Source organism: Pseudophryne corroboree, chromosome 11 (genome assembly GCF_028390025.1).
Source record: "Pseudophryne corroboree isolate aPseCor3 chromosome 11, aPseCor3.hap2, whole genome shotgun sequence".
Taxonomy (NCBI): Eukaryota; Metazoa; Chordata; class Amphibia; order Anura; family Myobatrachidae; genus Pseudophryne; species Pseudophryne corroboree.
In genome coordinates, this window is record NC_086454.1 from 133,338,223 (window position 1) to 133,356,222 (window position 18,000).

Sequence of the window (18,000 nt, forward strand, 5' to 3'; positions counted from 1 at the left end):
AACAAACACAGGAGTGTATTTGTTCAAATAGAAGTACAAAACATGGGTGTACAGGGACATACAATTGAATGCAACAGGGATGGGGAACCTTTGGCCTTCCAGTTGTTGTTGAACTACATATCCCAGCATGCCCTGCAACAGTTTTAGCATGGCCAAATAGCAAAATATGGAATACACCATCAGCCACACTCGGATGTAATTTGCATAGACAAGACTGAAACACTGGAATTTACCTAGAATCGTTTCCAGAAACACACCATTGAATTGTATTTCAAATAGACGTCCCCCCTCAGCAGCGTGTTTGCAGAAGCCTGCACAGATCAGTGAGATCTGTGCAGTGCTTTTCTGTGTAAATATGTTGAAATGGTTAAAAGATGGAAAAACACAAAATGTTGTGCTCCCCCCCTTCCCTCCCCCGTAAGCATAACCAGCCCAGAGCTCTATGCGCCAGTCCTGGTTTTAACATACAGAGGAAAAAATAGGTGTGGTCCTCCCATATTTTAAAAGCCAGCATCAGGCTGTTGGACCAGTCCTGGTTCCTAAATATGGGGGGGGGGAAGACGTAGGGGTCACCTGTATTTTTGAAGCCAGCACTGGGCTCCACTAGCCAAGAAGGTATTACCACAGCCAGGGGACACACTTATATTGGCCCCCCACCCAGGGCTGACATGTTAGAGAGTTAATGTTATGGCCAGGAGCCGGGGGAGCACGCGGCTCCTGTCACTGAGGTCCGCACACCTGAAATTTTGCCACTACTAAATGGCATGATGTGGACAAGAGGATGTTGGGTAATGTAATCCCCACACCATACCCCTACCCTGAAAAAGGACACAGTGCTTGACCCGCTGCCAGCATTCTGGTGGGCAGGATGTCGCTGTCAGGACATTGACAGCCAGCATCCCCTCCGCCGGTAAAACATACTGAAGTTAAAATAATTAACATATTTCTCTACCACTCTGTATGGGATGCAGTGAAGTTGCCGACGGTCGGGATCCCGGCGGTCAGGTATATCATACTGATCCCCTCTGTACATTATATTGTTTTTGGTTAAAAATGGCAACCATGATCCCTGCCAGTTACCTTGACCACTTGCCTGGCATAGTTGCCTATCTGATCTGGTCGAAAACAATGCGACCAGTCAGATACTTAGTGTGGGCGGCTGCTGGAAGGTAATCTTCATGCAGCCATCACTCACAGAGGGACCTCCCGATCCCTCTGGCTCCGTACACTCTCCCTCAGTGTCTCCCATGCTGTCGATCACTGCTGATTGGTCAGCACGGCAGGACCCCCACTCGGCTGCTGCACAGAGGAGCAGCCGCCCAGGAAACATAAATTAACCCCCTCAGCCCCACCAGTGTGTATGAGCAGGGACATCAAAGTCACAACGTTCACAATGTTTTCTGATGGTCCAATGTTGTTGATCCGATATCCTGATGTTTGGGAAGAAAAAAAATATGTTTTTTTTTTACAAATATTTAACCTGACAATTTCTGAACTATTTTTGGAGAGAAAAAAATTGTCAATTAAGTGGTTAAAGATCTGTGTTTCTTAATTTTAAGAATACATTACCATTTAAGACCTGTTCAGAACTTGGTTAAAACATAATCTCATGGATCAAAGGTAGATTGTTTTGTATCCACATGTGACTTAAACATGGACATGAAGGGTATAATCTAATTGTTATATAGCACTATTTTCATAATCAGTTACATGGGGATACCGAACAATATGCATCCGCTCACTGCATGACCTCTCTAGCATTTTATCATGTTCAAAGAAGCTATGGGTAATAAAAAGTAAATTGCACTATAATAAATACTGTAATAATTATATTTTATTCTACCAGCTTTGCAAAGGGGCAAAGGATGAATTTGGATCATTAAGCAAAATGTTGTATACTCTATCTTGATAATATGTAACCTGACTTAATAGTACTAGACTGCACTTATCTGGAGACTTATCTAGACCCAAGGTCACAATTAGATAGAGCTTGAATAAAATGCTCAGGACAAGAAAAATCTCTTTTGGAGATTGTCTTTGATCATTGAGGAACAATGAATGTATGGAAGATAGTAGGTGGTGTAGTCGGTGGGGTAGTGATACTAGCCATTGGATTACTTATTGGTCACTTTGGAATCTCCAAGACACCATCCTGGGCTAAGGAGCTTTCTAAAGATGTTGATGAAAATTTCATTCGAGAGTTCATGAAAGAAGTAAATAATCGAAACATTGAAGAAAATCTGAGGTGAGCGAAAACCATGCAATATGAGAGAGAACACAATAATGGTTAATTGGCCACTTTTTACACTATTTGTACACTCTATTTTAGCTTGTATTTCTTTATGATAATGATGACACAAGCTAAAGGAAGCCTTAGATCTGTTAAGGGGGGTACTCACGGAGCGATGACTAGATTGCTTAGATTTTAAGCAGCGATCACTCCGTGTGTACCCCTCACAGCGATAGCGATGCGCAGCCCCGCACATCACTATCGCTGGTGCTAGATTGGCCTGCATGCAGGCCAATCTAGCAGGTCGCTCACTTCACCCGCTGGGTGAAATGAGCGGCCCCCCGTCTCCCCCCGCACGCTCAGCACAGATCGCGCTGTGCTGAGCGGGGGGAGATATGTGTGCTGAGCGGTTCTCTCCCCACATCTGCCAGTGAGTACAGGCCTTTAGTGTTTCGTGTTTCTGACAAGTTTAGGGAAACTTTAAATCTATCTTTCTGCAAATTATATATATATATATATATATATATATATATATGTATGCACACAGGCCCCTGGGTCCAAGGGAGCCCACAAGGCAACAAATTGCACTCATGTTTTTATAATTTACCTTCTGGATTCCTGCATTGGAGCTGCACCCAAGGTACAGAAATCACTGCGCAGTAGAGATTTAGACTCCAGAACATGGTGGGTGCCATGTTTCTGGAGTCCGCGCATGCGCAGTAGACTCTAGCATAATACCTGCGTCTACTGTGCTGCTAAGAGGAGGGGGCCCACCCGGAGCCTGCACATGGGCCCCCTCCCCTGTTGAAACGCCCCTGCATGAAGAGGTAGCATTGTGATTGATTTTTAGTATTATCTCTTCCCCTTCTATTTTGTTGCAGAGTGAAAAGAGGAAATAAATAAAATAAAAAAAAACCTATCATCCTCACAATTATCAAAAAATTCTTAGGGGTCTATTTATTAACATTATTTTTACTAAAATAATGTGAAAAAGGGTGTTTTCACACCCTTTTCACATTATTTTAGTATCACCTCATGTATTTTCATGAAAAACTGCTTCAAACCCTTTTTTCACTTTTTTTTATAGTAACCCACATCCATACTTATAATGGGAAATGTGATGTGGCCAAATTTACTTTAAAAAAAAAAGGGGGGGGGGGAGGTGTGCCCTGTGATAATCTCGCCAGCTCAGGCTGGCGAGTTCACAGGGTAGCACTGCGATAATGTGGCATTTGCCCAGCTTTCTCTGCCCCTGGCAGAGAAAGCTGAGCGGGGACCCGGCAGAGTGATCAGCTATGTGCGTCCGATGGACACACAAGCTGATCACAGTGTAAAAAGTAAAAAACAAAACAAAACCCATACTCACCTGTCCAGGGAGCCGGTGAGCGCTGCTCCAGTGAATGCTGCCAGGCGCCAGGTCCCCCATGTGCTGCAATGTGACCACGGTGCAGTAAAGTGACGCCGCAAAGCGGCAGCACACTTTACAGCACCGGGTATCACCACAGCGCACAGGATCCGGCGCTGAGCAGCCCAGCAGAAGCAGCACGGACCGGCTCCCTGGACTGGTGAGTATATTGATCTTCTTGGGGGGGAGGGGGGGCGCGGCGTGCGGGGGTAGTCGCGACGGGGGGGGGTTGACCGGGCAGGGGCGGGGCATGTGCAGCAGGACATTGGGGTATTTTTTCCGAAAAATACCTGGACGATGCTGTGGAATGTCATTGCAGGGACAGAGTTTGACCGCAAGCTCTGTCCCTGCACGTGATAATTGATACATCCCTGCGATGTAATCAATTATCACAGTGCGAGTTTGGGCGATTTTATCACCTGTCATCCGCATCATGCATGCAGATGGTGATAAGGCCCCTTATTCTTTTTTTACTCTTTGAGGGAGCTGTGTGAGGGGTTGTTTTTATTTGTATATATTTACATATATATACATTTGTATATATTTAGTTGGTCCAATACTGCAACATGTGTGGCCCCACAAACAACCCCAATGCCCAAAATGAATCAGATTGTTGTTGGTCATGTTGAGAAATGTATTTGGAAGTTGACTGTTATTAGCCATTCTGTGTCATCTTCCAACAGCAGCAGATGCTTGGAAAGCTAGAAGTGATCCAACTGTGTGGGGCCAAACTATGCAATGATGTTATCACACAAGGGAGGTCATTCCGAGTTGTTCGCTCGGTAAAAATCTTCGCATCGCAGTGATTTTCCGCTTAATACGCATGCGCAATGTCCGCACTGCGACTGCGCCAAGTAAATTTGCTATGCAGTTAGGTTTTTTACTCACGGCTTTTTCATCGTTCTGGCGATCGTAATGTGATTGACAGGAAATGGGTGTTACTGGGCGGAAACAAGCCGTTTTATGGGCGTGTGGGAAAAAACGCTACCGTTTCCGGAAAAAACGCAGGAGTGGCCGGAGAAACGGGGGAGTGTCTGGGCGAACGCTGGGTGTGTTTGTGACGTCAAACCAGGAACGACAAGCACTGAAATGATCGCAGATGCCGAGTAAGTCTGAAGCTACTCAGAAACTGCTACGAGGTGTGTAATCGCAATATTGCGAATACATCGTTCGCAATTTTAAGATGCTAAGATTCACTCCCAGTAGGCGGCGGCTTAGCATGAGCAAATCTGCTAAAATCCGCTTGCGAGCGAACAACTCGGAATGAGGGCCAATGCTCAGCCCATGTAATAGCTTACTGCTGTATTTGGCCACATTTAGTTTTATTAGTTTGTCACTTTTTCCAGTTACAAATAATAGATACTTAGTTTTATTACTAATTATTGACATAATTATTGATAGCCTAGCAAGCTAAGCCACACTATGGCCCAAATGTAACAGTGTGCAATTTGTGTGTACTGGCAGGATTTGGCTAGAAATTTGCTAGATTTAAAGGGGAAATTAGTTTTAAGGCAAAACCAAGTTTGGTACTGCCTTAAAATAAATCCATCAGCTATCCAATGGAAGTTGCAGGTGGTGCATGCAAAACACAAGCTATTACATTTGGACCTATATTTTTCACTGGAGCAATGAATACTGTAAAAATAAGATTTTTGGTCACTTACCGTTAAATTATTTTTTCTGAAGCAGGCTGTGGGACATTAGGCTATGGTATTCAGAGCTAGATGTATATCACATGAGGCACTAAGCAAGATATCAGTATGCCCCCCCCACTTCCCCAATTACATGCAATTTCACACACACTGCCCCCACAGCTGCACACTCACATACACACTTCCCCATAGCCGCACACACGCACACTGCCCTCATAGGGGGACACGCACACACTGCCCCCATATATGCACACACGCTGCCCTCATAGTGGGACACGCACACACTGCCCCCATAGCCACACACCGTGTCCACATAGCTGCACACACACACTCACTGCCCCCTTAGCTGCGCAGACACACACACACCACTGCCCCCATAGCTACACACACACACACACACACACACACACACACACACTGCCCTTAAAGATGCACACAGTGCCCTGAGCTGCAGCGTGCTGCAGGAAGGAAGAGAGGAGAGGACTGCCGACTTGTCAAAGGTAAGTATAACACACACACTCTCACTCATCCTCTCTCTCATGTAAAAAGGGGGACTCTGCTGCCATATTGTGTAAAAAGGGGGATTCTGCTGCCGTAATATGTCAAAAGGGGCTCTGTCTACTGTAATGTGTAAAAAGGTGGCTTTGCGTGGGGTAATGTGTAAAAAGGGGACTCTGTCTGGCATAATGTGTAAAAATGGGACTCTGGCATAATGTGTAAAAAGGGGACTCTGCCTGGCGTGATGTGTAAAAAGAGGACTCTGCATGGCGTAATGTGTAAAATGGGGGCTCTATCTGGCATAATGGGGGTCATTCCGAGTTGTTCGCTCGGTATTTTTTTCTCGCAACGGAGCGATTAGTCGCTAATGCGCATGCGCAATGCCCGCAGTGCGACTGCGCCAAGTAAATTTGCTATGCAGTTAGGTATTTTACTCACGGCATTACGAGGTTTTTTCTTCGTTCTGGTGATCGTAATGTGATTGACAGGAAGTGGGTGTTTCTGGGCGGAAACTGGCCGTTTTATGGGAGTGTGTGAAAAAACGCTACCGTTTCTGGGAAAAACGCGGGAGTGGCTGGAGAAACGGAGGAGTGTCTGGGCGAACGCTGGGTGTGTTTGTGACGTCAAACCAGGAACGTCAAGCACTGAACTGATCGCAGATGCCGAGTAAGTGTGGAGCTACTCAGAAACTGCTAAGAAGTGTCTATTCGCTATTTTGCTAATCTTTCCTTCGCAATTTTGATAAGCTAAGATTCACTCCCAGTAGGCGGCGGCTTAGCGTGTGCAAAGCTGCTAAAAGCAGCTTGCGAGCGAACAACTCGGAATGACCCCCAATGTGTATAAGGAGCTCTACCTGGTGTAATGTGTATAAGTGGCACTACTTTGTGGAGTAATTTGAATAATGGAGGCTACTGTGCGATGTAATATGAATTGGTATTATTTTGTGACTACGCCCTTTTCCCATTAAGCCATGCCCCTATATTTTTTGCATATGCCTTTGATGCGCATTGTCCCGATTTTAAGCATAGGGGGGCACCAATTCTTGTCTAGTTACAGCACTGGGTGGGGGTTATGTTTATGGAGAGGGTTGTGTAGTGAATGAATAGTTTGATTATATGTGACATGTGATATTCTGTATTCATCGCTGTGCTTGGAGTGTGCATGTTAGGGGTCCATTTATCTCACTGCACGTCCCTGGTATGTAGTGACTTTAGTGTGGTGTGATATGAGGAGGAGACAGATATAGGTAGGAAATCAGTGCTACACCTAGCGTCATGTACAAATTTATACTTTTTTTGTGACTACGGGGGTGTGCTGCATTGTCTTAGCTATTAATAGTAATTGTATTAGTAAAAGACAAAGACAAATGTAGTTAAAAATGTGTAGTTAAAAATGTTGGAGCAAACTATGCCAAATATACTGTATAAATGTAGTTGAGCCAGAGGTGAGGGGTATAATGATATGTTCTAACTGGGTTAGTGAGATACAGTTTAGGGGGAATAGGGATAGGACGTGACAATAATCGGTCAGGAGGAGGGATGGAGGGTCTCTGGGGGTCACTCATTAAACAGCAGGTCAGAGGGGACCCAAACATATATCTATATGAGCCATGGGGCAGTGGGAAACCACAGGAGGATGGAGAAACTGAACAGCAGCTTCATATCAATGGAGAAATTGAGAGAGGCCCAGGGAGCTGAGATTTTTACAACAGGCACTTGCCCAAGATGTCAGACAGGGCACTAGGTTGGGACAGAGGAGGCTTTACTACAGGAATCTGAGGTAGGGGAACAAGGAGAACAGTGAAGGAACTGGAAGGGATTGGGAGGTGAAGCAGAAAGCGGACTGCAGAATGGCGTCACCGGGCTCAAACCCCCAGCCATATCGAAGAAGTAGATAAGCTACTGCTGGCCCATCATTACAGTGTAGACCCCAGGATTACAGGGAGCTGCCGGCAGGAGTAGCACATGCCAGAAAGGCAACTGTAGAGGGGCCTAGCAGGGAACAAAGTACCTTGGAGTTGGGTGTCACCATGGGGGCCGGTCTGGTTAAGCCAAAGGAGCCACGCCAGAAGATGTGTCCAGGCACCCCCAGGAGCCGCATGCGATGAGAGACTGCACTCAACTGGGGAATGAAGGAATGTGTGTGTGCGCTGCGATCAGGAGAGGCACAGAGAGAGAGATGGAAATCTGCCAGAGGGGTCTCGCATATAGCATTGAGGTCGACCAGAAGGCGGGAGTCAGTGAACTAGACTTCCCACATAGTGGAGACAGGATGCTAAGCAAGTGAGTGTAGTGTGACAGCGATCGGCCCGGAGGCAAGCAAAACTGCCCTCCATTATACAGCCCTGTCTTCAAGCTCCCTAAATCCGCTTATGATGGTATTGCAGGTTAGGGATGGCGCTAGCACTTAAACTGCTGTAGCTAAACTCCTCCCCTCTGCAACAACATAATGCCAGTACTTCTTTAAAAGAGTCAGCTAAGGAATAGCAGTAATCCAGTGAAACTGGAACCAATCAAGCAAACTAGTAGGGAAAAGATGGTCAAGAACCACAACCTCACATGACTGAGTGTGAGGGAACGAACGCAGTGTTCTACAGCCTGCATGAGAGAAAAAGATTCAATGGTAAGTGACCAAAAATCCTATTTTCTCTGACAGCAAGGCTGGTGGCACACTGGACCATGTGACATTCAAGAGCAACCCCTTGGGGAGGAAACGCTAAGCCTGTCTGACTGGAGAACTGTACGCCAAAAGTGGCCACCAACAGAGGCAAAATCATGAAAACGGTAAAAACGGATCAACGTATGGGCAGAGGACTAGGTAGCTGCATAGTGGCATCCACTGCGAAAGCTAGTAGGTCCCTTACAAAACTGTGGAACTTTGAAATTGTTTTAACAAGCCATGAGATCTACTGTATTTGTGGAAGGTCTCACTTCCAAAGTAACTGTTAGAAGACCTCTGGATTGAGTGGCCACTCTCCCAGAAGAAACATGGTAATGCTGGAACAAAGGTTCCCAGGAAAGTGTTTAGGCCACTCGGCCATCACTGCAACACTCTTTGTGCCTCCTTGATGATTTACATATGTCACTGCCGCGGCACTGTCCTATTGAATATGAGCTGGCCGGCTGGCCAGGATGAATGGTGCTTTTAAGAGAGCCAGAAAGATGGTTTGGAGTTCAAGCTCATTGATCAGCACAGCCGTCTCTGACAATGACCAAAGGCCCTGGAGTAATGTTACGGCTCCACATCCTAGGAGACTCACGTCCATGGTTATAATGACCCAATATGTAGTGACCAAGGATCGTCCTTGGAGGAGATGATGGGAAACCAGCCATCAATACAGAGACTGTCGGATAGACTGAGAAACTGAGACGAGGGATGCTGAACATCCCATCCAATTTTGGAGAATTCCCCACTGGAATTCCCATGAATGGGACCTGGCATACAGAATGGTCTCAAAAGTGGAGACCATAATGCACAAGATTGACAGGCGAGGTACTGAAAGTACTGACGAGACAAAATTCTGCAGTATCTGTGCATTGGACTCCGGCAAAAAAACTCTGTGGGGAGAGAGGTCTTGAAGACCACCCACAAAAACTGAAGGTGCTGCCAAGGAATTAGGCATTACTTTTTTAAATTTTTTAAGTACATAAACAGTATCACCTAGATGTTGTTGTAACTGCAAAACTGAATCTGCTTTCATGAGCAGATCGTCCAAATGAGGTATGACCGAGACACCGCCTGTGCACAGAAAGCTCGCTATCACGGACATTATCTTAGTGAAAACTCGCAGAGCCATTGCTATTCCTAATAGTAGGGCCTGGAATTGATAGTGATCGGAACCAACTGCAAAATGGAGGCGAGAATGATGACCTGTTCTTATCGGAACATGAAGATAGGAGTCCCTGAAATCTAGTGAGGCCAAATATTCCTTGGCCTCTATGCTGTGGATCACTGATCAAAGAGATTCCATACAAAAATTATTTACCCACAACCTGGTATTCAAGGTGCGAAGATTTAAGATCGGCCTAAAAGAACCATTTGGCTTTTGAAAAAGGAACAGATTGGAGTAAAACCCCAGTTTCCATTCCAGCGGAGGAACTGGAGTGATGAAGTAACCTCTGTAAATGATGCCCAGCACCCAGACGTCTGAAGCAGGATAACTACTTTGTGACCATACTGGGTGGAGAGGGACCCAGTGAGACAATAAGTTTGTCTGGAGTCTTGGCTCCTGTGTGTCGGCTAGCACCAGAAAATCTGCCCTTCGATGCCGAACCCCTGCCAGGGAAGATGCAGCCTCTGGCCAACTGGCCTCTAGTGGACACTTTACCTCGAAAGGAGGAGAGAAAGGTGCGGAAATATGGACCCCGCTGTTTAGAGACAGACACCAGAGGAAAAGCGTTTTTATCCCTGGTAGCCTGGGTGATAATGGTATCCAGTACTGGTACAAAAAGAACACCATAACCAAATGGAAGAGATACCAAGGAACATTTTGATTATGAATCTGCAGTCCAAGAGCAGAACCAAAGCCTTTTGAGCTGAGACAGCCTTAGTTGAAACTTTGTAAGCCATATAAACGCCGTCTTGCACGACCTCACATACATATTCAGCTGTACTGCAAAGCTGTTCCACCAATTCCAGAAGGGAATTCCTGGACAAATCACTGTGAAGGCCCTGAATGAGTTTGTCAGCCCAAATCTCCATCCAATCCAAGGCTAATAAAGGTTGGATAATGACCCCAGAGTCTATAAAAATGGACTTGAGATAACCTTCCAACTTTTACTGAGTTGATCTTTAAAGGACATGGAGCCCTGAACGGGAAGCCATGTGTGTAGCTAAATGTGGAACTGCAGCATCAACTCTGGGGGGCAGTTCCCACTTGGAAACATGATGCACTGGAAGTGGGTAAACAAAGACAAACTTGGTGAACTTTTTATCCGGGGCCATCCATGCCTCCTTGATGAGAGATAAGAAGAAGATAAAGTAAAGATCTTTTTGCATCGACGCCACTGCATGGGAATCCACGTGTAAACAGTACAGCGACTGGTGCACAGCTGCAATGAGGACTACACCAGGACTGGAGGAAGACTCTAGGTCCTCGCCCCCCAGGATGATGTCCATCTCCGGAAGTTCATCCAACTCCTCCTACTCTGAATCAGAAAATTCCCACAGAGCACTGGAAGGAAGAAACGTATGCACCACAAGCAATTGAGGATCCTTGATAAAGCGTTCCAGATAAGAGGAAACTTTTTTCCAACCCCAACACTGTCTGCTCCATGGTATAGAGCGAACATGGATCAGACACCAATTTAGGAGTCGCACCACTTGGAGCATATGACTTGGAACTAAGCATCAAGGAACCAGGCACAGCAGTCACCATAGCTTGAAGCGCTACCAGCTTCACTAAGACAAAACCTACTGGCCTATGCATGAAACCTATGCACATGCCAGCTCCGTCAGATATGGCGGTCCCCAGCACCTGCATGACATGAGGCCCTGCCTGACAGTCCACGCACAACACCCTAGAGTATACCTATCCACTCTGTAATTTGCCATTATGCTAGGTGCAAGTGTAATACAAAGTAATAGTAGCAGTATTGCTTTCACGGGTTTGTCCCCACAGGGCCTCGCTATATATAGTGGACGCAAGGCAGACAAATTCCCAAATCCAGTAAAGTAAAGTAAAGCACAGGTCATTTAGCAACTGCACAATCCCCGGCAATAGAAGTGATATAAGAAAGAAAAAATACAGATACTTAGCGTTCCTGATAGGCTTGACAGCTGCAGAAGAGAGTAGCCAAGGAGAAACCATAGGATCCAGCAGAAAACAGGAGTTTCAGTTCCTTTTCATGTGAAGTAATACTAGGAATGTACCATTGTTGCAGAAAAGTAGAGGGGAGACCAGCAGCACCAGACTCCACCCCCCCCCACTCCATGGCTTCACTCCCTGTCTAAGGTGCTACTGCCGTCTTGAGGGGAAAGCCCCTAATATGCTCCAACAGCCGGCTGGCAGTGTGCTGTGCTCTCTCCTAAAGGAGCACCTGAGACGAAAACCCGACAAGATGGCGCCCACCATACAGGACAGTGCTGCCACCTGGCACCATCTAAAAGTGTGAGCGCTTGCCCTGTTCCTGGGTCCCAGGGGTCTCAGAGTCCGTTGTGTTGTGTGGAGTCCATGGTTTCAACCCTGGTCACTGTGCGCTGTGAACCGGTTGAAGGGTCGATGCGACCCATTTCCCGTTCACACTGTGTGGACTGGCAGCACTTGGAGGTCATCTGATCTCCAAGCACCGTCACTGCTGACATCACCAACCTGGCAATATACTGGGCTGCTGACAGCGGTGTGAAAAGGGCTCAGGCGGGTCACACACGGGAAGCACACGTGTATGGCTCTCGGGTGCGAACCACCTGTTGGGGTCTTAGAGATGTGCACAGACTCCGTGTTTTGGTTTTGGTTCTAATTTATTATCGTGTTTTGGTTTGGCCAAAACCACCCTCAAGAGTTTTGGTTCAGGTTCGGTTTTTGGTTCAGTTGAAAAGCAATAATCATTGATATAAATTCCGACCCGCTGGAAGATCCGAACTGGGACTTGGTTTGGATTGGATCTCCTCAGAAGATCCAGAATAGGTTTTGGTTCGGTTCAGATCCACAAATTCTGGTAGATTCAGATTTCAAGAGGACTGAACTGTATATCTGTGTTGTGAATCACATGTCCAGGAATATTACCAGTCTATACGTCACTTATACTTACCTGAGGTGTGGGAGATCCGTGCCAGATTTTAACTGGTAAAACTCCTGGACGGGATTACATGTAATTCACACAAGTGTGTGGCAGTTGCATAATGTTATGTGGGGGCTGATGCGTGTTGGGGGTTAATCTTATATGGAGACTGATATGTGTGGGAATATTATTGTTATGTGGCTACTGCTGTGTGGGCTATTAATGTGATGTGGCTGATTAATTTATTATTGGAGCCTTTAAGGCAGTTTTGGTCCTTTTATTACGTGTGTGCTATTTATTTGAGGTCAGCACTTATTGATGGGAAATAGACCTAATTATGAAATGTGAATACTACTGATCTAATGTTGTGGTTGGTTGAAAGGAATTAGTCTTATTTATTCATCTGAATTATATTGATATAACCTTTGAGCTGTTTGGAAGGGAAATTGGACAATTTAGTGTCAGAGATGGCTAGGAGAAGGGATGCCTAGATTGTTCCCTCCTTGCTTTGCTGTCAAGGAAGTATATAGTAGCTACAGTATTTATTTTCCAAACAGCTCTACCACTCCAGATGCATAAAATTAGAGCTGCTATTATAAATTGTTTGGCCAAGTACAAATGAACACCCACCCTCTTTTACCTCCTTCCCCCAGTAACTTGGTTGAAGTAAAGTTGTAGTGCAGAGCCCTTACGCTTGGAACAAATTCATGCTTTGTCCCCACTGCCATATTGCTGAAGTGTGCCAATACTTCAAACCTCCACATATGACATCAGCCTTTCCCATGGCCACTTGCTCCTCAGACCTAACCAGATGCCATTAAACTGTACTAAGTTCCGGAATGTGATACGTTTTGGAACTTGGACCCAATGGGCAATGCCATCTTCAGATGATGGTTCCTAATACTGTAGAAGACTGTGGGCTTCTCTTCGCATTTTCTTCTGAGAGGGATCCATTCGGATCACTCCCAGCATCCCTCACGTCATGCGCCCGCTTGCTCAAAAGGACTCCCAGATCATAAACCCGGAAGTTCTTGTATCTCAAAGGACAAAGAAAGTTCTTATCGGGAGACCTTAAGTTCATAACATTTTCTGACCCTGATGTACTGAGTGGCGACTTTTATAAGTTGTTCCAGCCCATGGTAAGGACTCACTGTTTTCTTTAATGCCATCATTGGCAGTGGTCTACCCCTACACTTTAACTCTACTTTCATTAAAGTATTATCAAAACCCAGCCATGATTCCTTCCTCTCATTTGTAGTTAGGCCCATATCTCTAGTTAATGTAGACTACAAATTATTCACAAACATTTTGGCAGAGCACCTAAAAGTGATTCTTCCTTCTATTATCACCCCGGACCAAACCGATTTCATTTGGGGTTGTAACTCTGTTACCAGTATCCAGAAGGGTCTTACCATCTTACAGTCATTGGCTGACTCTTCGCAGGTTGGGTCCAGGTTGTTACTTTCATTAGATGCTTAAAAAACTTTGATTTCATTACCTGTGACCTTCTGTTTGAGACAATCCCAAGGCTTTGGTTTCCCAGACCTTTAAATACAGCAGAGTTGCTTTGTTATGCTCTATACCAACCCTTACACATATATTATGACTAATCATGTGTAAGCCTCTTTTTGCATACGACGCAGCACCCACCAGGGCTGCCCCCTGTCCCCTCTCCTTGTTGCGGTAGAATTTGAATCTTTGGCAATAGCACTGAGTTAAACACATCGCTACAGTGAGAGACTGTGAAAGCAAGCTAGTACTATTAACAGATTTATAGCTAACCCACTGGGCTCCATAGCTGCTATCTTGTATAACAATTTGGATTATGTAGCGAATCCATGTCTATCCATGTTTAGTTCTTTTGCCTCAATTATAAACAAAATGCAGACACAATTACACATATCTCCCAATACCACATATCGCATATTCTTTGCCTTCTGGCCAAACAGGTTATCTTAAAACAAAATGCCCTCCTGCCAGGGTCCGGGTCTTGGTGGTGCTGTGGCGGAGAACGGCTGGTCACTACTCACAGTGAGGGGCGTGGTGGGGCTGGCGGAAGTGGCTGGTGCAGGCCCTGCAACTCTAGGGTCGGGGACTCAGCATGTAAAGGAGTGCTTCCTCGTGGGTAACAGCCAATAGCAGCTCTGGTGCTTCAGCCAATCCTGGATCATCTCCCCTTTTAAAAGGGTCTGGATCTGGGTTAAATGCTGCCAGTGCTTTATGTTGCTCTTCTTGACAAGTGCGTCAGCTCTGTGCTCCTGCAGTTGTGCCTGTTTTGCTCCGTGCTCTGAGTCTCTGGAAGCCTTATGCCCTTCTCATCAGTGCCTAGCTCTGCTCCCTGCTGCACTTCAGTCCTGAGCGTGGGGTCGGTGCTGCCTGACAGGGTTCCCGGGTGTCATGGTGCTGTTGGTGGTGCCTTTGGGCCAAAGTTATCAAGTATTCAGTATTTTGCAGTCAGTGTTTTCAAGCCACAGTTATCAAGTATCCAGTTTTTTGCAGTCAGTGTCTTCAAGCCACAGTTATCAAGTATCCACTCTTTTGCAGTCAGTGTCTTCAAGCCTCAGTTATCAGTATCCAGTCTTCTGCAGGCCGTGTTTTCAAGTCTCAGCTATAGTGTCCAAACTACTTTCTTCAGCAGTCCATGTTTTCAAGCTTCAGTAAACCAGTCTCCATTCTTCTACAGTTTGTGATTCAGTATAGGTATAGGGGCTCATGAGGAGGAACTACATCCATCCTCCATGTCTACTCCCACCGGTGGTCTTTGCTTCCAGCTCAAATCCATTCTTCAGATACCTCTCTTCATCCTGACCTGACAGCTTCTTACCTTATGGAAAGTGCATTGTTGCCTTATGTCCACTTTTAATACTGAAAAGGGTGTTAAATTATTTACTAAGAAATGGGGTTGATACATTGCTTGTTTACCACGCTGCACCCAGGAGAACATTTGAAAGGTATTAGAATACACTGAAGCAATCCTATTATGGCAGGTCAATACTGTAGTGTATTTGCCCCACATATCTGGTTATAACTTTTGGGCACCCCTTGCCTTTTAGTGAATTTTATGTATGTTGTAATTGTCTTTATTCTGTACTTTTTTGTTATACAATAAAAAGATTTCTTACAAAAAAATAATATTTTGCCTTTCCTATGTGCAGAGTAAGAACAGAAATACTGATATTATGATCTGCCTCTAAACTAGGGGTGGATTTCTAGTGACAGTGCAGTTCCTTATTTGCAGATATTAAAAGTATAATGATTAATCATGTAGGAATTTTTCTTGTGCTTCCACAAAATAGTTTTCAATCCTTTTTGTTAAAATAAAAGCAGCTTTTGCAAAGGTAGAGGGTGAGGAGGCAATGGGGGTCATTCCGAGTTGTTTGCTCGGTATTTTTTTCTCGCAACGGAGCGATTAGTCGCTAATGCGCATGCGCAATGTCCGCAGTGCAACTGCGCCAAGTAAATTTGCTATGCAGTTAGGTATTTTACTCACGGCATTACGAGGTTTTTTCTTCGTTCTGGTGATCGTAATGTGATTGACAGGAAGTGGGTGTTTCTGGGCGGAAACAGGCCGTTTTATGGGTGTGTGCGAAAAAACGCTACCGTTTCTGGGAAAAACGCGGGAGTGGCTGGAGAAACGGAGGAGTGTCTGGGCGAACGCTGGGTGTGTTTGTGACGTCAAACCAGGAACGACAAGCACTGAACTGATCGCAGATGCCGAGTAAGTATGGAGCTACTCAGAAACTGCTAAAAAGTGTCTATTCGCAATTTTGCTAATCTTTCGTTCGCAATTTTGATAAGCTAAGATTCACTCCCAGTAGGCGGCGGCTTAGCGTGTGCAAAGCTGCTAAAAGCAGCTTGCGAGCGAACAACTCGGAATGACCCCCAATATTGGGCCTACTTCTGAGTTGATCGCAGCATCAAATTTGTTAGCAGTTGAGCAAAACCATGGCCCTCATTCCGAGTTGTTCGCTCGCAAGGCGATTTTAGCAGAGTTACACACGCTAAGCCGCCGCCTACTGGGAGTGAATCTTAGCTTCTTAAAATTGCGAACGATGTATTCGCAATATTGCGATTACAAACTACTTAGCAGTTTCAGAGTAGCTTCAGACTTACTCGGCATCTGCGATCAGTTCAGTGCTTGTTGTTCCTGGTTTGACGTCACAAACACACCCAGCGTTCGCCCAGACACTCCTCCGTTTCTCCAGCCACTCCTGCGTTTTTTCCGGAAACGGTAGCGTTTTCATCCACACGCCCATAAAACGCTGTGTTTCCGCCCAGTAACACCCATTTCCTGTCAATCACATTACGTTCGCCGGAGCGAAGAAAAAGCCGTGAGTAAAAAAACTATCTTCATAGCAAAATTACTTGGCGCAGTCGCAGTGCGAACATTGCGCATGCGTACTAAGCAGAAAAACGCTGCGATGCGAAGAAAATTACCGAGCGAACGACTCGGAATGAGGGCCCATGTGCACTGCAGGGGAGGCAGAAATAACATGTGCAGAGAGAGATAGATTTGGGTGTGGTGTGTTCAATCTGCAATCTAAATTGTAGTGTAAAAATAAAGCAGCCAGTATTTACCCTGCACAGAAACAAAATAACCCATCCAAATCTTACTCTCTCTACACATGTGATATCTGCCTCCCCTGCAGTGCCCATGGTTTTGCCCAACTGCTAAAAAATTTCCTGCTGCGATCAACTTGGAATAACCCCCATTGGGGGTCATTCCGAGTTGTTCGCTCGTTGCCGATATTCGCTACACTGCGATTAGTCGCTTACTGCGCATGCGCAAGGTTCGCAGAGCGCATGCGCTTAGTTATTTTACACACGGCATAACGAAGCTTTTTCATCGCTGTGCTGATCGGAGTGTGATTGACAGGAAGTGGGTGTTTCTGGGCGGAAACTGGCCGTTTTATGGGAGTGTGCGGAAAAACGCAGGTGTTCGAGTTGCAAAACGCAGGAGTGGCTGGAGAAACGGGGGAGTGGTTGGGCAAACGCTGGGTGTGTTTGTGACGTCAAACCAGGAACAAAAAGGTCTGAGCTGGTCGCAATGGCTGAGTAAGTCTGGAGCTACTCAGAAACTGCTAAGAAATTTCTATTCGCAATTCTGCTTTATCTTTCATTCGCACTTCTGCTAAGCTAAGATACACTCCCAGAGGGCGGCGGCTTAGCGTGTGCAATGCTGCTAAAAGCAGCTAGCGAGCGAACAACTCAGAATCACCCCCATTGTACTGAATGTTAGAAAGCATCAAGTTATGGTACAACATAAACAGCACTGAAGGTTCTCAGGGGCTAATTCCAAGTTGATCGCAGCAGGATTTTTGTTAGCAATTGGGCAAAACCATGTGCAGTGCAGGGGAGGCAGATATAACATGTGCAGAGAGAGTTAGATTTGGGTGTGGTGTGTTCAATCTGCAATCTAATTTGCAGTGTAAAAATAAAGCAGCCAGTATTTACCCTGCACAGAAACAATATAACCCACCCAAATCTAGCTCTTTC

General features: G+C 45.7%; 1 protein-coding gene across 1 annotated transcript in view; it reads left to right on the top strand.

The window, feature by feature from the left end:
* Positions 1-2,054: 2,054 nt before the first annotated feature.
* Positions 2,055-18,000, top strand: part of NAALADL1 (N-acetylated alpha-linked acidic dipeptidase like 1) — a 139,487-nt gene continuing 123,541 nt past the window's right edge. Inside the window, exon 1 of the mRNA XM_063946132.1 lies at positions 2,055-2,245. Within this exon, the coding sequence (XP_063802202.1) occupies positions 2,055-2,245 (191 nt within the window). The remainder of the gene's footprint in view (positions 2,246-18,000) is intronic.